The sequence below is a fragment of the Zootoca vivipara genome, chromosome 4 (assembly GCF_965207765.1).
Source record: "Zootoca vivipara chromosome 4, rZooViv2.hap1.1, whole genome shotgun sequence".
NCBI classification, from domain to species: domain Eukaryota; kingdom Metazoa; phylum Chordata; class Lepidosauria; order Squamata; family Lacertidae; genus Zootoca; species Zootoca vivipara.
Genome location: NC_142587.1, coordinates 84,942,564 through 84,962,541, shown reverse-complemented (window position 1 = coordinate 84,962,541; position 19,978 = coordinate 84,942,564). Strand labels below are relative to the sequence as shown.

The following is a 19,978-nucleotide window of genomic DNA, read 5'->3' as shown; positions in this document are numbered from 1 at the left end:
AAGTCGTTCAGGGCTTTATATACTAATAATACCTGGTAGCAAATTGGCAACCAGTGCAGGTCTCTGAACACAGGCATTGAGAGGGTGTCACTCCACCCAGCAACTGTGCTGCAGTATTCTACACTAATTGCAGCTTCCAGATCAAGCATAAGTGAAGCCTTGCATAGAACACATTGCAGTACAGTAGTACCTCTGGTTACATAACCTTCTGGTTATGTAAACTTCAGGATGCAAAAGCAGCAAATCCGGAAGTATTTGACCGGGTTTCTCTGCACGTGCATGCACAGAAGCGGTCTACCGGCACGTGCGCAGAAGCGGTCCTCAGATTGCGGAAACCTTGGGATTCAACCGGACCTCCAGAACGGATCTCGTCTGCAACTGGAGGTACCACTGTAATCTGGTCTTGAAGTAGTATGAACCCCTGTGACTAAAGGTTTCCAAGCTTTTACATGGATATATTGTCCTTGCACCCATAGTTTCAGGAATGGTGTTGGGGTTGTGTTGGGTGTTTGTGCCTGGAGTCCTGTAATGGTTCTGTGATTTAAGTTTACACTACACAAAGCCAGAATGATATAGTCCCCTGCCCTGTCCTATGAACTATGCTCTCCCTCTCAGGAGTTGATGGTTTGCTGGTGGTGTGCTGTCACCAAGTGATCGCCAAAGAGGAAGAAGAAGAAAGAAGCTGTCACTAGGCTTGGAAGTTACTCTGATTTCTATATTTCACCATGGAAGCACAAGCAGAACACAAAGAGATGGCTTTTGCTCTCCACTAAGTTAATATGGCTTTTGTCGTTGTTTAGTCATTCAGTCATGTCCGACTCTTCATGACCCCATGGACCATAGCATGCCAGGCACTCCTGTCTTCCACTGCCTCCCGCAGTTTGGTCAGACTTCAAGAACACTGTCCAACCATCTCATCCTCTGTCGTCCCCTTCTCCTTGTGCCCTCAATCTTTCCCAATATCAGGGTCTTTTCTAGGGAGTCTTCTCTTCTCATGAGGTGGCCAAAGTATTGGCACCTCAGCTTCAGGATCTGTCCTTCTAGTGGGCACTCAGGGCTGATTTACTTCAGGATGGATAGGTTTGATTTTCCATGGGACTCTCGAGAGTCTCCTCCAGCACCATAATTCAAAAGCATCAGTTCGGGGATCAGCCTTCTTTATGGTCCAGCTCTCACTTCCATGAGAGCTGCCAAATCAGCTCTCATAATATGGCTTACTCTACTTCAAAAGCTGGCATAAAGTTATAAGGATAGGAATAATATGATTTGACAGGTGTCCATTTTTCAGTGGGCACTAGGACACCAGCGTGTGGGGTTGTGTTCTTCTGGTTGCTTGAGGCAGGAAAAAGTCATTTAAAGGTAATTTAATTTGAAAAAGTAACTCATGTCTAGGGTATTCTAAATACTTAATGGATAGTTTCCCAAGAAAACTAACAAATATGAAGAAACATTTTAGCTTTTGTTTAGAAAAATGAAAGTGCACGTTGGAGTAAATGTGCAAAACTCTGGTCATGGTTTTTGAAAGTCAGATAACATTTTTCATTCTTACTGAAGAAGATGGTTATATTAAATCTGACTCATCTAGAAGCTGTGGTGAATTTGTATGCAAGCATTCCCTTTGGTACTACAAAATACCTCGACGGCGGCTCTCGGAACTTCTATGAAGATCCAACCTTAGCACATCCCATGACAGATATTGTAGTCAAAAGGTTATTATTGCCAGCTCCAAAATTCATTTCCTTAATAGGCTCCCTTGAATTGTCTGTAGGTGATGCATATTGCATTAGGAAGTTCTATAATAAAGAGTGTTTTAATTTCATTCTTTCATATAAAATGACTTTACCCTTGGGAACACATAATGAGATGAAGAATGCACTCGCAAATTAACATCTCAGCCTGTCATATTGCTAAGGATTATTAGATACATTAGGCCACTCCACAGGCATGAAACCTTGTTAAACCTTGAGGAAGCTTTGTGACAATAATGTTTTGTGTGTGCTAGTTCCTGGTAGTTATTTTAGCCAAATTTGCATCGCCAAGGGAATTATTTACACTGTTCTGTCTCTGGCATTCAGAGTGCAGTCTCTGCTACTGGGAATAGCACCTCTTCCTTGTTGAAGACTGATTTAATATTCTGATTCCACAGGGCAGCTGGGAGAGGGGAGCAGAGGAGAGGCTTCCTGGGTACCCAGATTATCCCCGCCTCTTGGGCACAAAGCTTCTGTGATCCCTCCTACATCCTGACTATAGTTTTCTTAAGTCTTGAATTGTACATCCTTCCCTCTTCCTAGTTAGAGACACTTATTCGGGTGGGGACGGGGATAGGAAACTAGCTTACTTAATATCAAGACTCTAATACGGCAGCTGCTGTAGCCCTAATGCCAACCCTGCCCCTTCTCTGCTCTACAGTCAAGACAATGATGTAATAGAAGGACCCACAAAAAGCTGGCTCAGAATTTTTGGGTAGTTCCCCAGAATTCCAAAACTGGAATGGAAAGAATCATTTTCTCCTTAAGGGGAGAAGATGTATCGCATGCAGTGGCCCCTCCCCTAGTCCAGGAAGGCAAGCACCACTCTCTAGCTGGAAAAGGAGGACCTTACAATGTACCTTACAAATTTCTGCATTTTAGAACTAAATCTTCGTTTCCACCAGCAATTCTATGGAAACAATCTCTCTTACAATGCTACAAAAGTTTTGCCTTCTCACCTTGCCTCCAGCACCCTAGCGCAGTACAGCTATGCCATGATGAGGATGGAGAAGATTCCTGTCACAAAACCATGTGTGTTCTGTATGTGCTTAAGCCTAGCAAGAGAGGACAGGCTAGTTTATTATGTCCAGAACCAGGACTAGGATACGTATTCCCAATTCCAAAAGCTGCTGCCTCACTTGAGGTCAGTTCTAATCCCTCATTTTCCTTCAGTTCTAGTAACACTGGAGTTCTTTCTTGTAACAGTATCCCACAGCACTATGCATGTGAATACTTAAATCGCATGGTGGACCAATGTGATGTGTCGTTCCCATCTGATTGGTTGCCCTCTTGGCCAGGCACTATCTGTGTAGATTTTCTGACATTTACAAACGCACTGTGGAATAATTCAACCAGAAATTTCAACACCTTTGCTCTAGCTTTTTTATATAATCTCTTGTTCATTTCAATGCAATCCAAAATAGGAAGAGTTCACAATGAATTCTGCATTGAATGTAACTGTCTAATAATTTTAATTTTAAAATTTTAATATTAAAAAGAAAGATTCCAGCATTAAACTAAAATATAGTGATGTTAAAAGGTTTGTGTATTTAAATATCAACCTCCCAGCCAAGCTCACAGATTTTATTAAACACCAAATTAGGAGTGATTACTTCAGACTACATGTGATTGTCAAACATTGCAGTCTCTTATAATTATAATTTTATTGAATATAACTGCTTGCCCATAACTTTCTTGAGGAACTGAATTAAATGTTTTTGAAGGCACTACTAAAATGAATTTATTAAAAACAAATTACAAAATGATTCCCATGACCACTTAGATACTGAACAATTTACAAAATGCTGTTTTTCTAATGGGGAATTGCAATTATGGCCATGCTATAAAAGGATCTGTTGTTAAATCATTGAAAGGAGCATGCAGAGATGCCCAGTGTACAACTAATGAATATAGAAAAGGGGTACAAAATCATATCACTCTTAATTGTCAGGGATGAACATTCATAATCTGTGTTGTGACACATTTAAAGGTCACCTGATTAAATGGCTGTGTCTGACAGAAAGACCACAGCAACATATTTTGACCAGGACAAAAAAGCAGATTACAATTAATTTAGTGATATTATTGCTTCAGTGGCTTTTTCAACTATGACTCAGTGCTATAAAACTAGCAATATTTTTTGAAAAATAGATTATATATATATATATATATATGAAGCTAGCTAGCTCTCCACGTCACATGAATCAGGCAGCTCCTACAAAAGATGGAGGTGACCAGAGCCAACTAGTGAGCCATTGAGAAGGATATCCTGAAGGCACTAGCCTAAAAGGTTCCAGACACTTCCATGCAAGGTGCTACCTGCACCAGGGAATTCCGTGCTTCTTTGCTGAGCAGAACATGCATTGCTCAGCGTAGAAACCGCAGAGATGGTTAAGTAGTTATAGTTTGGGGACTTGAGGGCTGTTTTTATGAAAGAGTGCAAAGCGTAAAGGAAGAAGAAATCCATATGAGGGTATAAAGAAGAGCCCCAGTCTTGGTCCTCTTCCTTTAAGCACATGTGATATATGACTATAGCAAGGAGGGCTCCGTTCATTGAAACAGTGGGATGCATGAACTTCTCATGAATGTGAAGTTCATCCATATTGTCCTGGAAGAAAAAGGAACAAAAAATATGAGGTCAGAGGACACTCACATGTTCTCTATCAGTTTTTTTACTGAACGTCTGAACCCATCCAATGTATTTTGGATAAGGATAGATTTCAGAAAATGAATTACAGTCGTACCTCGGTTTATGAACACAATTGGTTCCGGAAGTCTGTTCATAAACTGAAGCATTCATAAACTGAAGCGAACTTTCCAATTGAAAGTAATGGAAAGTGGATTAATCCGTTCCAGACGGGTCCGCGGAGTGCTCAACCTGAAGCGTACTTAACCCAAAGCATGGGTGTAATTGGTTCCGGAAGTCTGTTCATAAACTGAAGCGTTCATAAACTGAAGCGAACTTTCCCATCGAAAGTAATGGAAAGTGAATTAATCCGTTCCAGATGGGTCCGCGGTGTTCGTAAACCGAAAATCCGTAAACCGAGGTGTTCGTAAATTGAGGTTCCACTGTAGTTGTATTTTGGTTGGTTGTGAGATTTCATTTTATGACTGAGAATTTCATGGTCCCTTTATTCTGATGCACGGCATATGTGGATTTCACTTTTATGATAAATATTGCACTTCAAAATCCAAAAATTATAACTAATGGGCCTCTTATTGTCCAATGCATTGTGTTGAGCTGAAGGAAAATGTCTGTTACAGGATATGTGAGTGTGATAATGATACGTATTTATGAAAGCTGTGTGGCACTTCAGCTATTTTATTTCATAATATATTGTGACCATTGTTGCCATAATTCACCAACTTTCATTTCACATGCAAAATTTATGTGGGGTACTATGTTTCTATAATGTTTAGTGGTGCATATGCATTATGATTCCCGGTAGCTGTTTATAAAATTCAGTGTAATCTGTGAACTAATTTATGGGTGGTAACTATAAGGCTTACTCAGAATCATAGTAAATATTGTTATATGCAGTAGAGTATTCATTTGAGAAGAGATTAATGTTCTTTGTGACATATTGTTTACTAAGAAGGGAGACATACAGAGAAAACAGACAAGCCCAGGAAGCGAATTTGAATTTGTGGGCCAGTTCACAGCTTGTATCTCATAAGTCCCATTCATCAAACAAGACTGTTCTTCTTTTCATAAAACTATTTTTTGTGTCAATGTGGAAACAATCATTTCCAGATAATACTAGAAGATTTCTATACTTCCTTTTACCTTATAGATATGACATAGTGAGCCCACTCTATCATTCCATAAATCCTACAGTCTGCCTTCTCTGAAGAAGATCAGGAACAAATAAGCCATTTTTAGAGCTAAAAAGCTTAACTTCATTTAAAAAATAATCCAGGATGGATATCCCAAAGTAAATCCTTTGACATTGTCAAGAAGGATGCAGACTCAATGTTCCTGTGTTTCTCTCCCCAAGAAGGCAAATGACATCAAACATCATGTAGTTCAGGATTCTCCCACTCATAAATCTGCCCCTAGGACATTAGTAACACCCCTTTAGTAGAAATGAGACTTCACTATTTCTTTTTGTTTAGACAATTGTCACATATCAGGACCTTCTAGTTTCCAAGACCACTCTTACATCGTAAGCTTCTTTCTCAAGCACCAAATTTTCACTTGAGGGTTCACTTACATACCAGGATAGTCAGATTCTTTCTGAGAACAGAAAATGGAAGAGTCTTTTCCTAGCAGATGCAATCCACAGTTCTCACAATCACTTTAATTTTGTGTGATTTATATATTCATTTTAAGCTGCCTTGAATTTGATTTTATCATAGAAAGATTAAGTATAAATGTCAAAATAAATAAATTGAACGATCCAATTTAGGGGATTAATAGCATTTGTATGGAGACTATGTTTGCTTGAATGGAAAACACAATTCAAGTTAAGTCTCTTTTCTTTTGCAGTCTGCTGTAGAAGGGGTGACTTCCCATGGCATTCACTTACCTCCTGACATTTTCCTGAATGGGGTTGTTTGTTTGTTTTTAGGATAACAAGGCACCCCCATTCTCATTGTACATGAATTTCTCACTCCCTGAGCTGGGAGCTGCCATATGAGTAAAAAAAACCTAGTCATGTTGTGCATCAACTTCACCTTTCCTGGACCTCAATCACACTAAAATCAAGTTCAAAGTGCATTTATCATTTGCACCCAAAACTACAGTCCTGGCCTTGGTTATATGCATTGATGTCAGTGGGACATATAAGCATAGAGTGGTGCCTCGACTTACGAATTTAATCCGTTCCGAAGGCACCTTCGTAGGTCAAAAAATTCGTAAGTCGAAAAGCGCCATTGGAAACGCGATTTCCCATAGGAATGCACTGGAAAGGAAAAATTCATAAGTCAAAGCAACGCCATCTAAAAATTCGTAAGTCAAGAAATCCCTATCTAAAACCGTCGCGGTTTCCGTTCGGATGTCAATAAATTCGTAAGCGTGCGGCCATTTGCCCCATTCGTAAGTCGAAAAATTCGGTTGTCGAGTCGTTTGTAAGTCGAGGTACCACTGTATAATGTATAGAGGATTGGTGTGCAAATGTGTTCAAGATTCAAGACCATTTACAACAGTAAACTAGGTGTTTTCCCCCAATTAATGTGCAATATTGTTACCTTTATAGAATTGGGTGAGTAAAGCAGAAAAGCAGATCTTGCTCTCAGATACCCTCGACCTCTCAGAACTCTTCCACCCTGACACATTTCTAAATGCCTTACGACAAGAGACCGCAAGGTAGGTGAATTGGTTGCCATTTTATGAATCTCTTAACACCTTTGCTTTCCTTTTACTGCCTCCTGTTTGCCTTTCTTTCCAGGAAAATACTAAATGGTAGCAATCCAAAACATTCTCTTCTGCATGGAGCCCAGTTGGCCCCCTCTCTGTCTCTCTCCTGCCCTCTTGTTATGACCTTTTTCTATTTAGAGAGGCTTTTAATTAATTGCCTTAGAAACCTGTGGTTTTTATCTTCTTTTATGGACTCTGTTTTAGATATATCTTAAAGATATTATACATTTTGCGTTAAAATTTAATGTGGGCCACCTTGAGTAGTGTTTCTAAAAATGTAAATAAACAAACAGGATATAAACTTCCTAAATTAAATAATCAGGTGAAAAACCAATATAGCAATCATGTATAACTTGTTAGCCACCAAGCCTAATGACATGTAAGGTAAGTTGAGAAACCTTGATCTCCTGGCATTGTAAAAGCAGGAGCAGGAATTGAGGAGGTATATCAAAGCATCAATTTGACCACAATACATTGCTAGAGGTCTACATTTGGCATCCTTGGCCTGATGATGTGCAGACCTGCAGCATAACTTTCTCTCCAATAAGGACTTCTTTCTGGCAGCAGCGTCTGTGTTATTTTAGGGAGCAACCCAAATTCAAAACCCGCCAGAATGATCAAATTAGGATCCAGCAGATCTGCAGCTCTACTGGCCAGTTCCCAACACAGCCAGAGTATGCTGGCATAACTTCCTTATCCTGGCTCAACCAGCTGAACTGAAATAAGTGGATGTTACTCAAGAAGCCCTGAAAAATGAGTGTTTCAGCGGCGTAGTGGGGACAGTAGCCAGGCTTACTTGAAAGTAAATTCCATTCATTTCAGTGAAATCTATTAATCTGTAAGTGTAAATAAACTTTTAAGAACACTTACTTCTTAAGTATTAACTATATGCTGCACTCATCTTTTAAGAATCTTTTAATAATGCTTAGTTCTTAAGTACTAGCTATATGTGGACACTCATCTGCACGCAGCAAGCGCCCTTTTAAAAAAAAAACTTTGGGAGAGAATGTTTTAAAGAAGGAAAGTACTGGGAGAGCAAGACTTTGCACAGTAGTTGACCATTGTGAAAAACAGGATGCTGGGCCAAATAGTTGTTTAGTTTGATCTGGTAGAGCAGAGGTTTTCAACCTTTCTGAGTCCACAGTTCCCTTGACCAATTACATTTTTTTTCTGCGGCACCCCTGTGGGGCTCAGGAGCCCAGTTATGTCACCTCTTGCCTGCATAGCTGGCAGCCCCTCGCCCTTTTGCGAACACCCTCCCTTGTGGAGTGTTCCCTCAGCCTCCCCTCTCCTTAGGAGTCCTCTGGGCAGCTGCAGCTACCGCCCTGGTCTCTGACCCCAAAGAGAGGTGCCTCTTCACACTGCCCCACAAGGGGCCTGAGAAGCACCCCCTGGCCAACCCCAGAGGCACCATTTGCCTGGGGAGCTTGTAGCCAGGGATGCTGCAACAAACAGCCATGCAAGCTTTTGGGAGGCAGAGGCACGAGAGGGCATAAGAGGAAGGAGGGGAGGAAAGAGGGACAGTTGCCAGTGCTGCCCGCAGCACCCCTGACCATCATTCAAGGCACCCTAGGGTGCCACGGCACACTGGTTGAAAACCACTGCAGTATAGCATCACCAGTACAAGACAAGAGCTGAAACACAAGAAGCAAAGACAGACTGTCCTAAAGGAGCCAAAGCTCATATGATATATGGGGATGCAGCCAACAACAACAACAACAAAAGGTACCGGTAGGATTGTTCAGACAGTGCAGCCCTGAAAGCATCCGCTTACCAATCAAGGCAATGGTTAAAACAGAAACATGTGGATACTTTTGTGCCTGTGATTGGAATTCCCTTGCCTGGCAGCAGTAGCTCCATTAGTGCGTAGGCCAGGTTTCCACATTTTCTGCTAGCGGTTTCTTGGTTAAGTCCCAACATTTCTACTCTTTAGAGCCAGAACATGAAGACAGCTCTAAGGGGAATGTTTTGTGGAGACAGAACATGTTTTGTGCGGAAAATGTTATCTTAAACATAGGTATGTAAATTAGGAATTCATAGTCTAGGAAATAAGAGATTTTGCTTCTTCAGAAATTACTACAGTATGTAGGTTTTTTTAGCTCTTAAATTCTTATTCAGATTGAAACAATATTGTTTGAAAAAATACTACCTTATTTTTCATTGCCAGAAATATTTTGTTTTTACAGAATGCTGTATTTTCTCTTGCTCCTTTTTTAATAAAAAAAAATCCAACTCCCTTACTCAGCAGATGAATCTGTTATTTTAAATTTCTTATGCTCTTGTGAAATACATCATTTAGGTTTTCATCTTATTTCTCTCTTCTAGGGTGATGGGCTGTTCAGTAGACAGCCTAAAATTTACAGCATCCTGGAAAGGTCAGATACGAGCAGCAAAGCTCCAAGTTCAGGTATTCTGCATGTTCATGTTTTTCTCATTCACTGAAGCTTCCATGAAATTCTATGAAAGCCAATTGAAATGTCCCTTCATTTGTTCTATTGAACATATAGCCCACCCAGTCCCCCAACATGTGATGGGTTACCTAATTACCCTAGACCAGGGGTCAGCAAACTTTTTCAGCAGGGGGCTGGTCCACTGTCCCTCAGACCATGTTGGGGGCCGGACTATATTTTTTTGGGGGGGGGGGAATGAACAGATTCCTATGCCCCACAAATAACCCAGAGATGCATTTTAAATAAAAGGACACATTCTACTCATGTAAAAACATGCTGATTCGCGGGCCATCCGCGGGCCGGATTGAGAAGGCGATTGGGCCGCATCTGGCCCCCAGGCATTAGTTTGGGGACCCCTGCCTTAGACACACTCTTATTTTCTATGGGAACCAAAAGCCAATAACAGTTTTTACCACTTCTGGAAGACAAACATGCAGGTATCCAGAATAAATTATTCTAAAAGCTGAGTATGGGGGTCACAAAAATGTTACTAGAATCCACAGCTGTAGCATACAAACCAAATTCCGTTCCTTTAAGATGCTTTCATCTTAGAGTGGTTCTGCAGTACATGGTGCTTTCTATAGGCAGCAGTAGCCAGCTTGATGGTGTTGCACCCCCTGTCTTCCCAACACTGAGCATCGCTGCTGCTTACTAAAAGCGGGAGGGATGGGGCACAGGGAGCTCAATGTGGTGTGGATGCAACAGCAGGAACATCTGATTGGTTCCCATGAGCTTCCCATGCCCCACCCTTCTCGGTTAGCAGCACCAGCACTCAATATTGGGAGGCCAGGGGTGCAGTGCTGCCCTGCCTGTGCCTCCCCACTGATCACTGCTGGCTGTAACATGTGGAGTATTGCAGAAAGGTAAGCTTGTCACTTCAGCAACTGTTAGTCCTGGTGCCAAGAGAAGCCTGGCAGAAGTCATCACCTTGAGGCAGAAATAACACTTCCAAGGACTGACAGAGCCCTCGGGGAGGGGGACAGCACGGCATGCATAACAAGAGGGTGTTTAGATTAGAAATGAACTGATTAAGAAAAAGACCAGTTGACAGGAGCAAAGGCATTTGTTGTGGCTTAATGAAGGCTAGGACTTGCAGATCATAAATCTGGGAGAGGATTGCCAACAATTACAAATGCATTTTTTCAGACATTCAGACTTCTGATACGGTTTTCAAGTGTATCTGTAAAGGTCACCTAACAATTTTGGGATCCTCTCTGAAAGGCAATTTGAAGTGCAGGTGCTCTTTAGTCAGGTACCTGAACCAAGTTTACAGCTTGGTCCAGGGGGATTTCCAACCCTGAAATGGATAATTAATTCACCAGATAACCTCAAGGCATGATTAGGGTAACAGTTCCTTCCCACTAAGGCTATGAGGAATTCTTGATTCAGAGTCAATTTGTACATAATTATATCTTTTTAATGACATTTAGAATTACTTGGACAGAGACTCTACCCTGACACATCTCATGCCCATATGGAAATAGATGCCTTTTGTGATAATTTTAATTCAATGGGAAATGAAAAATAAAGAGATCTTCCCAATGACATTTTAGCAGTAGCATGAATTCAGTTAAAACAGAATATAAAGACTTTAGAGAAAATATATCCTAAGTTATGTCTTCAAGTTTTGCAACTCAGGGATGCAGATGGCGCTGTGGTCTAAACCACAGAGCCCAGGTCATGCCGATCAGAAGGTTGGCGGTTCGAATCCCCGTGACGGGGTAAGCTCCCATTGTTCGGTCCCAGCTCCTGCCCACCTAGCAGTTCGAAAGCACATCAAAGTGCAAGTAGATAAATAGGTACCTCCAGCGGGAAGGTAAACGGTATTTCCATGTGCTGCTCTGGTTCGCCAGAAGTGGCTTAGTCATGCTGGCCACATGACCTGGAAGCTGTCTGCGGGCAAACGCCAACTCCCTCGGCCTATAGAGAGAGATGAGCACCGCAACCCCAGAGTCGTCCGCAACTGGACCCAACGGTCAGGGGTACCTTAACCTTTATTCTAAGTTATGTCTTCAAGTTTTGCAAACATCTATCAGATGTGCTGGACCCAGGTGGCGCTGTGGTTAAATCACTGAGCCTAGGGCTTGCTGATCAGAAGGTCGGCGGTTCGAATCCCTGTGACGGGGTGAGCTCCCGTTGCTTGGTCCCAGCTCCTGCCAACCTAGCAGTTCGAAAGCACGTCAAAATGCAAGTAGATAAATAGGAACCGCTACAGCGGGAAGGTAAACGGCGTTTCCATGTGCTGCTCTGGTTTGCCAGAAGCAGCTTTGTCATGCTGGCCACATGACCGGAAGCTATACGCCGGCTCCCTCAGCCAATAATGCGAGATGAGCGCGCAACCCCAGAGTCGGTCACGACTGGACCTCATGGTCAGGGGTCCCTTTACCTTTACCTTTATCAGATGTGCTGCTTATACACACACATATTAAAACCATACAGACACTTGGCTCTGTATAAACTAAAGAGAAGCAGGGTTGTGCCTTCCTGGTGGCTTTCCAGTTGAGTTGTGGTCGCACTTAATGATCATTCAGTTCCTGCTGCGGAGAACTTGAACCCTGAAAATCAGAGATTCTTCGCAATCTGCCAGCTTACACATTTGTTTGAAATAAAGTGAAGCTTGATGTGTGTGAGCAAATTTATCTAATAATGATAATGAAGGCTGCATTGCTACTTAAGGCACAACAGTATTTTATTTTTCTATTAGTGCTGCATGTCATTCCTTCCTTTGGATCGTAGGAGGAAAGATAAGGGGTGAGCTCTTTCTCCCTCATTTCTGTCCTCTCTCCGCCTGCCTGTGCATCAAAATAGGCAGCAGGAAGAGATAACCTCTTCCCTGCCATTCCATGTTCCCAACTCCCAGCAGTCAAGGCAAAACTGCTGCATTATTTGTCCTGGGTGGCACCAGTCCTCATACAAGGACTAGTGGCACAAAATTTCCCTGGGAATCAAGGACGCCTCCCCTCTCCCCCGGCAAAGCAATGAGGTTTTGCAGTGAGATATGGCAGGGGAATATAGCAAAGACCAATAAATATCTATATTTCCTTGCCTGCACAGGGAATTACAAGAACAACACAGTTATTACATTTAAACATGTTTTTTTTTACACAAAATGGTTGACAGAGTAAAAGAATAGTTCTTATGGATGGAAGCACAAATACTGAAAATACAATGGCATGATTAGTGGTTACAATTATGCAGACTATCTGCCCAAAACAATTCCCAACAGAGATAGGAAAAGACATGCCGTATAAGGGATTATAAGGTGGATGTTTAAACCCAACATAAGCAAAAAGATACTAAATAAACCAAGAGGAGGAAACGTTCACATGCAAATAGTTGGTTTTCAGCTCTCCCAGGAGCTGTAGGTGCCTAAGACTCATGAAATATGAAAGGCAGAAAGAAGTGAGAGGGTTGGGACACAGTGGCTACCTGTCTCATAAATGAATATTAAGAAGAATGAATACTAAGAATCAGTTTCTTGAGATTTCACTGTTACCGCTGGAGCCTTGTTGTGGCTGGGTTTGGAGGTTTACTGCTGATTTGGGTGGGAAGGGGTTTCTTTTCAGAACAGAGAGTTAACTAACTCCCCCTGTATTCTGGAGTATAGCTCAGCTGCTAAAGCATGAGACTCTTAATCGCAAGGTTGTGGGTTCGAGCCCCACATTGGGTGAAAGATCCAAGGGGCTTGGATTGGATGACCTTTGTAGTCCCTTCCAACTCTACAGTTCTTTGTCTTCAGTTATCTCCACCACAGCCTTCCATATTGTGGGCCTTGACTGGCCTTATCCAACTTCACGGGTATACAAGAGTGAGAGATAAAGGGAGTGATGCTAGCTAAAGCTCAGGTAGGGGATAGAAGGCTTCCCCCCCCCCAGTAGGTCATGGGGTCAAAGTATCTTGAAAAGGAGAGGCATGGGATCGCTTTCTGGATAGGTTCAAAAAAGCTGTACAACTTGGGAGTGCAAGAGAGAGAATTGATTTATCAGCTGACATTTAACGTAAATTTGCAAGGTCATCTAATTCATTTCTGGGATAAGCACAGGTGACACGGAAGAACAAAAAGTGCAGTTAATGAGCTACCATGAGTAATAGCAATTACATTTCCCACCACAGTCACAAAAGGTGACTTCACCAGTCAAGATTATGCTTTAAGACTATGTATGCTACAGGGATTGACCTTGGATTTCTAAGGAAATACAAACAAGGTTGCTTATTTTAATTAGAGCAGCATGTTTGCTGGAGATAGCTCATTATTCGCACAAGATAATTAATAGCTGAATTTGAGGTGTTTACCTGCATTTGACATGACACAGAGTCCATAGGATTAATTAGGCATGCATCAAGGTGGTTCATTTGTCACAGGGAAAATCTCGTGTTCAGCAATCACTCTGGGGAGCAGAGCATCCTTGGAACAAACAACTGGGGATCTAGTAGGTTTGAGGGACCTCTTATTAAATGTGCTCCCTTTCAGTGATACACAGTTTTGGGGGCATGTGCATCACTTCCATTGAACTGAGCTCTGTAACAGTGGCAAGTGGTAACAATTTTTTTAATATATACATCACTTTTGAAAATTGATTAAAAAATATGGAGCTGAGAATGCCAACGACAACAAAATATAATTTACTTTATTATTAATTTCAGCAAAAAATAGCTTCCCCTAAATGTAGGGATAAGAAACTTCATTCAGAAATTGTATGTGCTGCTTCAGTAATTAATTGCGAAAATCAAGCTTTCAAAACACATCACCCCTAGAATTATATAGTGCCAGATTTGTTCACAATAGAAAAAATAAAGTGAGCAGCAGACCTTGTACAGTTCCCCCCCCCATACATTTAATGTTTCTTTTATTCATTCCCCTTGTGCATTATTTCTACACATAGTAGAGCGGCAAACATTTCAATGACTTGCAGAAAACATGCAGTAACTGAATTCGTTCTTTGAAAGTGAATGTCAAACCTCTCAATGGAAAGCCATGCCTATTTGAGCAGTTGTTTTCTCCTCTCTATATGACATTGTTAATGTTTATTTGGCTCTTGCTGCTCTATTTCCATTACTCTAGTGCCCTGACACTTGCCACTGACACAAGTACTGACTTAGACTGATTTTTTTTTCTCTAGCAATAATAAAGAATTTGTATCCAAAACATAGGAAATGCCCTTTATTCTAGAACATACTTTGTAAACACACTTCCTACCCTGTTGCGTACTATTTTCAGCTGATTTTTGTTATTTACAGGAACCATTCAGAGAACTGCTTTAGCCTATGCTAAGATATAACACGATCACTACTCACATTTTCAATCCCTAACACATTTGAATATTTTATGTGTTTCCATGGCAGATCAGTGGCCTTCAACTGGAAGGTTGTAGTTTTGATGGAAATCGACTTTCTGAAAACCAGCATGATTCTCCCAGTGTGTCGTCTGTGCTCCCTTGTTACATGGCCTGGATTCCACAGGTAATTCATTATTAAGGGTCCTAAACTTTAAGTTCTGTAATTGGTTTCCTTTGCTGTAATAGGTTTTCAGTATGACGTCTGACCTGCTTTAAAAAAAAGAGGTCAGATTCCTTGCAGTTTAATAAGCTCCATTCTTCATATCTTCAAAAATGGATTTTCTTTTTATCTAAAGCTATACTTCTCAGGAAGAGGTAATAGGTTTTCATAGAACACATGGTGCTCATTCGCCCTTTGTTGTTGCAGTGTGTACCTGTAAATAGAGGGTTCTATTCCTGGTATAGGTTAATATAATTTTCATTTCCTCAAATATTACCTGGAAACATTTAATCAGACTAACCACAAAAGCCATATTGCATAACCAGAGCCAGTTTTCATGACTATTTTTTAACACATTGATGTTACCATAAATTAGTTCTTTTCAATGGATATTCACCTATTGAGCTAGTCTCAAGAATGGCTTCATATGTGCCCGGATCACTTTGATTCAGTAAAATTTCCCAATTATTTTTTATGATCTATTTGTAGCTTTATACAAACTTTTGTTTGAACAATTTCATGCAAAGAATCTGCAAACTTGATTCCAACACACAAATAATTATTGAGTGAAGATAGGGCTGACATACGTCTGGAATTTCCCGGACTTAGCTGGAATATGGCAGTCAGAATCAGTGTCCGGGCAACCCATGTCAGAAGTGTAGATTTTGGCAAAAATTCTTAAAAATAGTTCAACAACTTTGGCAAATAATAATAACAAAACTCAACAACTCCCCCCCCCAAAGGTTGAAATATGGCAACCCTAGGAAGAGTCCCTCAGAAGAGAATGAATGACTAATTTTCCTATCATGTAATAAGCCAGATATAGTAAGGCTTTTCTAGAACTTGATGGTCACAGTTGCATTAGTTTTACATAGTGAAACAATTCAGTTATACAGGTATCTCACTATGTACTGATGCAGAAACAATTGTGCAGAAGAGAGCAGGTTGAAACCAAACAATAGGTGTCAGCCTTTGGAAAAAGCAAGGAGCAACTGGAAGTATACACAGCGCTCTGTCAAGGTGCAGGCCATACTTGGCCAGTGCTTTTTTCCTGTGGGGGATGCAGGGGTACACATACCCCTAAACATTTTGTGAATCTAAGTTTGGCCTCATTGAGGGGCAGTATTTCAATAGAAGTAGAAAAATGAGAGTACCCCTAAAAAAGCACTGTACTTGGCTAATCAATAGTTGTTGAATATCACAGAGCTCTTAGATGAATATAGTATAGCACTCCAGACTTTTTCATATGACTGGTTGATAAATCCTTATGCAGGAAAACTGCCCTAAAGAATAACTTTTGTTCATTGTCTGCCATTTATCACACTCTCCCAATTAACCTCAGATGAATAATTATTGCCAGATTGTCTGCAGCTTATTTCCCCATAAAACTGAAATCTGAACCAAATTAGGTGTGATATGCAGTCATATGACTCTTCCCCTCTAGTGTTTTCTTAATTAAAAACAGCATTGAATATTGCAGCGAGGAGAGAGTATTTTACTCTTTCCCCTCTGGCTGTTCATTTGCTCAAGACCTCACTTTTGCTTTTTCACCCCAACCTGTTTGCTCATTCTCAGAGAAAAAGGACCTTGTATGTTTTCCGCAGGGCGGGAAGCATGTTTGGGGTGCTTGGAAGGAAATAGACTGTGCAGCCCCTCCATACACCTACCTGCTTCTGCTCTCAAAACTGCTATCCCTTTTAGTTTAAGTTGAAGGAAAGGAGACACATAGCTGCATTTATTTGACCCTCAGATTTTTGGGGTGTATTTCCTGTGTTTATAGTTTGAATATAATACTTTGATAAGAATATATATATATATATTCTTAACGAAGTCATGATTTTCAGGTATCTTATTTTCCATTAACAATGTTGGCGCACGTGTAGAAGCAACGCAAGAGTGGTTCAAAGGCAGTTTTGAGTCATGTGTAGAAACTTCCTATGATCACATAAGACTTCACCTAATGCAATTCTGAGAGATCAGCTAGGGAAACCTCAGCAAGGGCAGATCCAAAGAACATTTGACGCAAAGACATGGACAACGGCATTCACTACTGGATCTCAGTAAAGTGTATTGTTGTTAGAGACGTGCTTCATATGAACTCTGGGTCAAACTAGAGTGTCTCAGAGCCTTTGGGGGCTTTCCCACAGCAGAATCTATGCAAGGTCCCTCATGTCAAAGCAGAGTCTCCAAAAAGGCTTGTTTCAAATTGGTAGCAATAAACTGCTATTTTATTTTATTTTATTGTGAGAAGCAAAAGCTTTCAGTGAACTAGGTTGAGCTTTTCTTCCTTTCGATTTCTTTTTTTTTAAATCCATTCTTTTTTTTTGGTCTGAGTACTTTTGTGCAGTTTTATTAAATGCAGTGCTATTCCACACACACACACACACACACACAGAGAGAGAGAGAGAGAGAGAGAGAGAGAGAGAGAGAGAGAGAGCGCTACCTTAGTCGTATGTAGGGTTGGTGCATTAATGTTCTTTTTCATTCTGTTCTTTATATCCTTTTCTGATTGGAATTGGTGCAGAGTTTTATCATAGTGCAGTATTACCCCTCTTCCCTTCAGTTTAATGCTGGAATTATTTGTGTTTCTATTTCGTTCCATTTTTCCCTTGCTGTACTTCCATTTTTTGGTAGAGTTTCATTCCTCTGTCCCCTCTAGATTTAAGACTTTGTATATGAGTCTCTGTTTTTAATTAAGCTGATTTGTTTCATTTTATTTTTAGCTCAGCCTGCTTCTCTCATATACTCAAGTGAGTGTGTCTATGTGCCTCTCTCTGACTCTGCCAAAGTGAATTGCTTAATCTTAGTCTACCATAATTTATTAGCACTCTCTCACACACACACCTACAGTATCTGTCCTATATTATTTGTGATGATAGAATCATAGAATTGTAGAGTTGGAAGGGTCATCTAGTCCAAACCCTTGCAATGCAAGGGGGAGGGGGAGACGCATTGATGGAGGAGGGTGTGCCAGAGGGTGGGGGGAAAGAGTTGTTGAAGTCAGTCGAGAGGAGCAGCAAGGGTTAAGTTCCAGCTCAGACTCTTGGGGGGGGGAGAGGTTTAAGCTGAATCTCACCAGACGTGTGAAGAAAAGGAGGGGTGAAAAAGACAAAGTGAGCAGGTTTGCCATTTCCTGGCGTGTTGGCGGTTGGCGGGGCGGACACAGAGCTCAGCAGAGATCTGAACTGAGTGACTCTGATGAATGATCATTATGTGCTAATGACCGCTTGTAAATACTGTAAATAAAGACTATAAAAATGTCGGGAGCCTCTTGTGGTGATTGTGTGAAGAGAGGAAGCCCATCACCCCTGACATTGAGTAGGAACTCAATGTCAGGGGTGATGGGCTTCCTCTCTTCTTCTTAGGTAAGGCATTCTTACCTAATTTTGCAACCCTGTATGAAATGAGTCCTGGTAATTGGTAGTGACCTTGAATGCATTTGGCTAGCAAGGCTTTCCAGCAGTTGACATATCCATTCCTACTCTGCTCTCTCTTACTCAAGTTCTCTTCTGATATCTAAACATAAACGAATTCATCACACTTGGCTTTTACATCCCTGAGCGTCATGAGATTAATTCATTTAACGCCTTCACATTCAAATGGATTGTGTGTTTTTTTCTTGACAGAATGCTTATGGGTCCTATTCTTCTGATGAATGCATCTCTTTGCCAGTTTACACCAGTGCTGAGAGGGATTGTGTGGTGACAAACATTGATGTTCCATGTGGAGGCAACCAAGATCAGTGGATCCAGTGTGGAGCTGCTTTATTTTTGAAAAATCAGTAAGAAGAAGGAAGACTATAACTGTTCTTGCTGCTAGTCACCAGATAGAGCTCTGTTATCTAAGAAGAACTGCCTCTGTTTGCAAAGTTAATTTAAAACCAGAATGCGAAAAATCCAAAGATTATAGAAATAGCTGTACGTAAGAAATTCTCACATTGCATTCCAATGGGCTGACAGCATAACTTAAGACTTGGTCATTTTTAAATTTTATTTTTTAAAAAATACTTCTTCTTTTTTAAGTCAATGGACACACCACTCATTGCAGCACAATCCACCAGGAAGTTCTCCTGCAAAAGCTGAATTCAAATAAGCAGAATCTGAACATGAAAACATAGTAGTGTCATTGCACAACTCCCATGTATTTCAGTGGGGCCTGAATTTCTCTGTGGATTGTGCCCATTATTCATAATCCATTAAATTCATGTGCTGTGCAACCTCCATTCATTTTGTGCATCCTGGCATTGAAACAAATCAAGGTTGTGCATCACTAGTACTTTGCAGAGTCTTTCCGTTAACTTTACTAACTCTTTACTCACGTGGTTTACTAAACATCACCCACACAACTCTACATATTCTCAAGGTTGTAATACTATCTATTTCAAGCTGTATGTTACAGTATTTTAGCAGATTTAGTCTTTGAAATTCCTGTGATCTCTTTATTTTTCCATCTTCTACATTTCAATCTTCTATGATCTGTCACTTTTTAAAAGGGTATATTTGTTTGTGCACATGTAAAAGATAAAAACCTTAGAATTTTCTAGGTACAAATTTTAAAAACAGGTTATGCTGATATATTTACTGAAAATATATATATATGAATTGTATTTATTATAAATCTCTCATTAAATAACGTTTGTAGCTTTTCGGTTGCTATTTTGTTTGAGTGTGGTTTGTGAGTAACCAGATTCTTCAGGGTGCTGTGTATTAATTGTTTTATCTGACTCCTGACTTACGTCTGGACTGGACTGAATTCCAGTCAGGATCTGAATACATATACCACACAAATCCACAAATTACGGAGAATGTTAATAAGCTCCAGATTAAAATGATAGAGCTATATTCTTCTTACATCACATGCCTCACTTTGGGGGGAGAGCAGGGGGGAGATGAAAAATAATGAATGCACTCTAACCCAACAGAGCC

The 19,978-nt window shown here is 40.7% G+C and overlaps 1 protein-coding gene across 1 annotated transcript in view; it reads left to right on the top strand.

Moving 5' to 3' along the window:
• The window catches only part of DYNC2H1 (dynein cytoplasmic 2 heavy chain 1), a 146,281-nt gene extending 126,577 nt beyond the window's left edge, over positions 1-19,704 (top strand). The window contains exons 87-90 of the mRNA XM_060273857.2: positions 6,947-7,056; positions 9,433-9,514; positions 14,901-15,017; positions 18,680-19,704. Coding sequence (XP_060129840.2) covers positions 6,947-7,056; positions 9,433-9,514; positions 14,901-15,017; positions 18,680-18,838 — 468 coding nt within the window. The 3' untranslated portion in view covers positions 18,839-19,704. The remainder of the gene's footprint in view (positions 1-6,946; positions 7,057-9,432; positions 9,515-14,900; positions 15,018-18,679) is intronic.
• The last annotated feature ends 274 nt before the right edge of the window (positions 19,705-19,978 follow it).